This window comes from Coregonus clupeaformis, chromosome 12, assembly GCF_020615455.1.
Source record: "Coregonus clupeaformis isolate EN_2021a chromosome 12, ASM2061545v1, whole genome shotgun sequence".
Lineage (NCBI taxonomy): Eukaryota > Metazoa > Chordata > Actinopteri > Salmoniformes > Salmonidae > Coregonus > Coregonus clupeaformis.
This window is the reverse complement of record NC_059203.1, coordinates 22223992-22231076: the sequence shown is the minus strand read 5'-3', so window position 1 is coordinate 22231076 and position 7085 is coordinate 22223992. Positions and strand designations below refer to the sequence as shown.

The window sequence follows — 7085 nt, the reverse complement described above, 5'->3', positions numbered from 1 at the left end:
TTTAAATCAGAATGGATACCTCTTTGGCATCTTAACATTGTTTCTGCACGACAAAAATGCACTTTCTAAGGCATTTGATAACACATATATACGCTATAGATATTTCAAATACACTTATTTTCAATTCAGTTCAAACATGCAGTTATCATTCCACGGTGCGACGGAATGCCGCCCATACCAAAATGGATTGAGAATCACAAGGAGACAAACACATGCAAAAGTAATGAGATTTAATTCAAATAAAACCATGCACAGGTCACCATCACCCAGACTACAGATTCACACCCGTTATAAAATAAAACATCTAAAGCCATACATTGCATTCAGTGGGCCCACTGTATGAGATAACCTCAACGAACATACACAGGTCAGCCCTAAAGATGAAACAAAAAACAAACTCACCATTCTCCACCTAGTAATGTGAACCTGAAAAAGGTGCCAAGCACATAAGATGAGTATTTGAAACCAAATATACTTTAACCCCTCCCCTCAAATGTACTTCCTCCCCATTCAATTATCACAAAATGTAACAAACCACATGGCAGAGGCCAGAGGTTTAAAATAGGAGAGGGTGATGAACCGAGAGTGCCCAGTTGATACACACACCGTTGAATGCCTAATCCCATGTACCATACACGCGCCAAGGCTCAGAAATTCACATAAATCGGGATTGAGAAACTGGTTACTCAGTTTGAGACCAACGCTAGCCTGAAAAACGGCAATAAACGTTTTAATTCCCTCCCTTGCCGTTTCACCAAGGGTGGATCAAAAAAAGGGGGGGGAGCATTGTTTCTTTATTAGCTTTCAGAAACAGACCCTGGCAAGACTATGCTGTGTATTCTAAACCACTACTCAGACCTGACTAGTCCAACTGGGCAAGCAGAATCAGATTAAAACTAGTCTTGTAGCAAAATTAAGAGCAGAACAGTGACAACTTTACTGTCCACATTTCAGTGGGGGCACAGATCAACTTTTATTTTGCAGCGCAGCAAATCATCTTGATTTCCACCCCTGCTACACCTACAGTACAGAGTAAAATTCCACCACCCTTGGGTTGAAGAATCCAGCACACACATAAGATAGGTACACTCAATAAGATCATTTATGTTATTTTACAATCTGGATGTAGATCACAAATTAAAATTATAAAAAAAAAAAAAACTATTAGTAAGATGTACAGTAATTTGTATCGTAATGTCTGGTCTGCACAGTTGTGAGCATTAGGGGTCGGGGTAGAGGATGGGGAGGTGGAGTCCACCTGTGCAACCCTCTCCCTGTCCAACGAGAGAGAGAGGAAGTGGGCATGGCTTAGAACAGAAGGTGGGAGGGGCCTGGCAAAAGAGAACAGAGTACTCAAGAGTCCGAAAAATAAGGGGTTCGTTACGCCGTGTGAGTGTATGTGGGGGTTCGTGCGAGTGTGCATGTGTGAGGAAGCATTGAATCAGTGTGCGTGTATGTATTGTATGTGTAGATATACTTCTGTGTGCGTGTTGGATGGAGAGACAGTGAGGCAGAGCAGGGATAGCAGGGCTTGTCAGGGCCATGAGGCTCAGTTGCTGAAGACCTGGCCTTCGGGTGGCTGGGGGAGCTTCATGTTCTCTTTACACATCATGAGCCTCCGGAGTTCCTGCAGCACCACACGGATGCTGTACGAGTTCTGCCACTTCGCCAGTGCCGCCACCGCCCGCGTGTCCACCTGAGGAGGGGAGGTTACAGTCATGTGAGAGACTCGCGCATACACACGCACACTTGGAAAAGACATGGCCTCTGTCGAAGAAAATTGGGTTTCAAACCTTGGCTCCTTTTTAAAAATGTGCACATTGGGTGACTTCAGCTCAGACAAGGACAAAAGTGCCCTCACAAACAAACAAAAGCAGATTCCTGGACTAAAACCATGTTCAGTAGTTTCAAGTGCTTTTTAGTCCAGGACTAGGCTTCATCTAGGTCTGGAAAACCAGTCCTGAGTCTGTAGGTAATGAAATCAGCTGTGCGTTGGAGAATTTCAGGCCACACACACTCCAAAATACAAAGGTGCTTGATCCAACCCGTACAACAGGACATGAATGACCTGAGACTTACCACACCGTTTGAGTTGTGCACGCCATTCAGATTGATCTTGGTCACAAATCGGACAAAAGGGGGAGACTCAGGATATCTGGGTCCACATTCTACCTTTAGACTGTACATCCTGTTCTCGTAGATTGTCTGGAAGAAAGAAATCAGAAAGAAGGCAAGATTTAAGTCCTGAAATAGGTTTTGGCTCAAGATAAAGCATGCATGGTAGTGGGTAGCTGTCTTGGTTATCATCATGAGCAGTGAGCCATGACAGTAAGTAAGCTTATTGTAGGCCTATGATTGGGCGGCTGAATACCAGTTTAGTATTGGCCTACTAAATGTATGTGGTTAATTAAAAGAGCCCACAAACCGGGGGCACATGGGGGACAGAACGCGTGTGGTTCTGTGAGTCATGGACGTTTCAACCTTTGTTTGCAAATCGCCTGTGGCTGTCCCAATAGAATTATAATTGTTCTATTCCAATTATATTGCTGTCCTGCTTGTGGTGTATTCCTCCCAACGATATATAATATATAAAAATCATTGGTTCCTCCACTGGGAGAAAAGTGATTTATGCTATGTTTATCCGCTGTGTTCATGCTCACGAGCGACATCAACAAAAACACATTGTACTTCATAAGTTGACTATTACCCGAGCAAAATCATGGTTTTGGTTAAGCGAGGGCAACACTACTTTAGGTCTCAGGGCGGGTGACGTCACAGCAAGATGGCCGCTATTAGCGCAAACAGCTAACTAACTAGCTAGGGAATTCACACCGGTAAATGGTTTAGAGCTGGCCTGCGGTGTGCATGGTTTAGCTGAAGCAGTGTTCTTGGCTACGATTGAGCAGCAGCTCATCCTCTAAAATCAAAAATGTTCCATACGTTTTCATTCCTCAATTGGGTTTAAAATAGATCTGATTCCATATTGATCGTCAACTGTGAATGTGAAAAGGGACTGTGGCTGTCAGAAAGTGGCATTAGCTGTCAAATCCTTGTTTTCTCATAATTTGGAGAAGGAGAAACCAGGTCCGACCCTCCAGCGCACTTTGAGAATAATTAAGGAAACCAGGATGGAGGAAGCAAGGATTTCTGTGGCGTGATGGTGTTTGGTCGCTCACCCTAGGAGGCTGGCTCTATGGCGTTTGTGTGCGTGTGTGGCGCGTTGGGTGTGTTTGCTTTCCATTACCCTGGGAGGACCTATAATCATGCCTGTCCAGCGAGTCAGCATTATGTCCTCATCATCCTCCAGTCCCCAGCTCACCGTCCCGTCTCCAACACCCTTCTGGCCCTCTTCCAGCTCCTCCAGTAGCCGGAAGTTACGGGGAACTTTGATGCCTTTTTAAAACATACAAGGTTCAAAGCAGACATTTCTCAACCACACATATCTAGTAGTTACTACAATGTAAACTGAAAACTACACACAGACCAGGGCGCCATGTTTACTTAATGGGTTCTATTGAATTGTTCATTAAAAATGCAATGTGTGGAGCAAGGTTGAACATACTGGTCATTGTAATACGGTTTTATACAGGAAAACATCAAAGGTAAAACCTGGATAATGCTTGGGAGGTTGAAGTCACTTGGGATCTATAATGTGTTGAGCAGTACTGCAGTACTTTTGTTCCATTCCTTTCATCAAATGTTAGGCAAACATGTAGCTAGGCCTAATTCTATGCATTTCGATTGTGATTCATTTAACACAACCCTCCTCAGCTAATTGTATGTTAGCTAATCAAATACAATATGTAGGAGCCAAGTAAGTACCTACCCCATATTGTTCACCTATTCATGTACCTCTTAACCTGACACATGCAATTGCCTAAGCCATCACTTTCTCAAGTTGTGGGTGTGTACCCGATGGCCAAAGTGAGCGTGCTAGTTGACAAAATAGCTAGGTATCTAGCTACCTAGTTAACAGCAATGTAAAACTACTCGTATCTAGAATAGCTAGCTAGCTAGTTCTCATCGCTGAAAATTGAATTTAACTAACCGCTAATAAACAGTTGGAGAAATACATTGACAGATGCCAGCTATAGTTAGCCATTTCAGTTATTTGAAACATGTACGCTAGTTCCGCCAAGCTCGCTTTGTAAATTGTCTCCGTTCAGCTGCCACTAGGTACCAGCTAGCGTCGTTAGCTCCGCAGTAACATGACGCTGCAGTTGAATAGGCTAGCTAGCTAGCTAGTAAGTTAGATAAATACACAGACGATGGCTAAACAAACACACTAAATCCACAAAGACAATCTTTTATATACAAATTATGGCAGAATCAAGTAATATTTTAAATGCACCAAGAGAGTTGGTCGAGAGCTACAAAATATCCGGAAAAGAGCCAACTGCGCTAACGTTAGCTAGATAGTAGCTAGCAATACTGGCTGAGCTAACTCACACACATCTAGTAAACATGCTGTCTGGGGAACTGTGGTGTGTCTTTGAGATTAATGGTTCATAATGGAATGTAATATACAAGCACCTCAAATGAATATCACATACGTGTGAACGGGGAAATAGTTTACCTGATCCGGCGGAGGCCGCCATCTTTGTCGCTGAATAGCGAGGGCGTCAGTGCAAATCGACTGGTCTGTTTGAGCAGTTTTTAGAGTCGAAGGTCAAAATAAGCAAGATTTTCGAGAAGGGTGCAATTGCGGCCCGCAATTCGGGGCGTTCCTGCATGTGGGCATTCCTGCATCCGCAGGAACCCCTCTTTATACTTCTATTGGTCCAATTTTAATTTAGGACAGGCGTGAGGCAGGGGCGCTCCAGTACAGTAGGTGGCGTTAATGCACAATAACGTTAGATACTGCTGATAAACCACTGAAGAAGGGATTGGGGTGACAGCGGTAGCTAGCTAGCCGTACACCTGTAGACAGTGTCCTTCGCCCCCGTTTTTTCCTCTGTTTTGTTAAGGACACCGTCTACCGGTGTCGCTCCCGCTAGCTAGCAAGGAGGACTCCGGTAGGCAGGGGCGGAAAAAACTCAGATTATACTTTTATTTCCCTTTTGACCCACAATCAAAAGTGTCACACAAGCATGAAGATGTCGAGGTCGAGGGGAACCAATGGGATGCCCACATGCAGGAACGCCCGGAATTGCAATCTTCAGTTGCACACTATAGACCGGCACAGTGGACACGTCTTAATACCCATAAAACCTAGTGGTAAATCCCAGTAATGGTTCCAATGGTTTTTTCCCCCATTCATTTTTGCGTCTGGAATTTTAGAACTACTCCATATAAGGTCTGTGTTTCATGTAGGCGTGATGTTTTGATAGCATGTAATTCTCTCTCGGACGGGGTTCATTTTTTCAAAATATTCTCCTCAATTTACTCTCAAGAATTTGAAATGCTAATTATAATAACATGAATAACAACAGAGAAAACCTCAGCAAGACTACGAATTCCTCCAGGAATCTCCTGCACATCATTTCTAGCCCACACTGTCAGCTACCGTTAACCAGCACGATCAGAGATCTTCTGTGCCCAATCCATGAATTTGCGTACCCTTTCTCTGTCTTAGTTAGCCACTGACGACACTTTAGCTAGCTAGTTAGCAGAGCAGTAGATCAAAAAATTATTGTGTTTTACTTAGCCTAGATAATTGTTTGTACAGTATGTTGACTTTAGGTGTCAAGTTCAGACCTTATGGCATGTTTCAAGGATGAGCATAAGAACATTAAAAGGGGAGAAGACCACTATACAGTGCATTTGGAAAGAATTCAGACTCCTTGACTTTTCCCACATTTTGTTAAGTTATAGCCTTATTCTAAAATGGATTAAATATTCATTTTTTCTCATCAATCTACACCCAATACCCAATAATGACAAAGCTTAAAGAGGCACAATTATATCACATTTACTAAGTATTCAGACCCCTTACTCCATAATTTGTTGAAGCACCTTTGGCAGCGATTACAGCCTCGAGTCTTCTTGGGCATGACGAAACAAGCTTGGCACACCTGTATTAGGGGAGTTTCTCCCATTCTTCTCTGCAGATCCTCTCAAGCTCTGTCAGGTTGGATGGGGAGCGTTGCTGCACAGCTATTTTCAGGTCTCTCCAGAGATGTTAGATCTGGTTCAAGTCCGGGCTCTGGCTGGGCGACTCAAGGACATTCAGAGACTTGTCCCAAAGCCACTTCTGCGTTCTCTTGGTTGTGTGCTTGGGGTCATTGTCCTGTTGGAAGGTGAACCTTCGACCCAGTCCGAGGTCTTGAGCGCTCTGGAGCAGGTTTTCATCAAGGATCTCTCTGTACCTTGCTCCGTTTATTTTTCCCTCGATCCTGACTAGTCTTCCAGTCCCTGCCGCTGAAAAACATCCCCACCGCATGATGCTGACACCCCCATGCTTCACTGTAGGGATGGTGCCAGGTTTCCTCCAGATGTGACGCTTTGCATTCAGGCCAAAGAGTTCAATCTTGGTTTCATCAGACCAGATAATCTTGTTTCTCATGGTCTGAGAGTCCTTTAGGTACCTTTTGACAAACTCCAAGCAGCCTGTCATGTGCCTTTTACTGAGGAGTGGCTTCCGTCTGACCATAAAGGTCTGATTGGTGGAGAGCTGCAGAGATGGTTGTCCTTCTGGAAGGTTCTACAATCTCCACAAAGGAACTCTGGAGCTCTATCAGAGTGACCATCGGGTTCTTGGTCACCTCCTGACTAAGGCCCTTCTCCACCGATTGCTCAGTTTGGCCAAACGGCCAGCTCTAGGAAGAGTCTTGGTGGTTCCAAACTTCTTCCATTTAAGAATGATGGAGGCCACTGTGTTCTTGGGGACCTTCATAATTTTTTTTACATTTTAGTAATTTTAGCAGACGCTCTTATCCAGAGCGACTTACAGTTAGTGAGTGCATACATCACTTTTTATTTTTCATACTGGCCCCCTGTGGGAATCGAACCCACAACCCTGGCATTGCAAATGCCATGCTCTACCAACTGAGCTACATCCCTGCCGGCCATTCCCTCCCGTACCCTGGACGACGCTGGGCCAATTGTGCGCCACCCCATGGGTCTCCCGGTCGCGGCCGGCTACG

At 44.4% G+C, this 7085-nt stretch overlaps 1 protein-coding gene across 1 annotated transcript; it reads right to left on the bottom strand.

Annotated features, from left to right (window-relative positions):
- Positions 1-215: 215 nt before the first annotated feature.
- On the bottom strand, positions 216-4789 carry LOC121578005 (ubiquitin-conjugating enzyme E2 variant 1). The gene is made up of 4 exons (XM_041892042.2): positions 4577-4789; positions 3245-3393; positions 2080-2205; positions 216-1696 (listed from the first exon to the last, which is right to left on the bottom strand). The coding sequence occupies exons 1-4, from the start codon at positions 4596-4598 to the stop codon at positions 1550-1552; spliced, it is 444 nt and encodes a 147-aa protein (XP_041747976.1). The 5' UTR covers positions 4599-4789; the 3' UTR covers positions 216-1549.
- Between the last annotated feature and the right edge of the window lie 2296 nt (positions 4790-7085).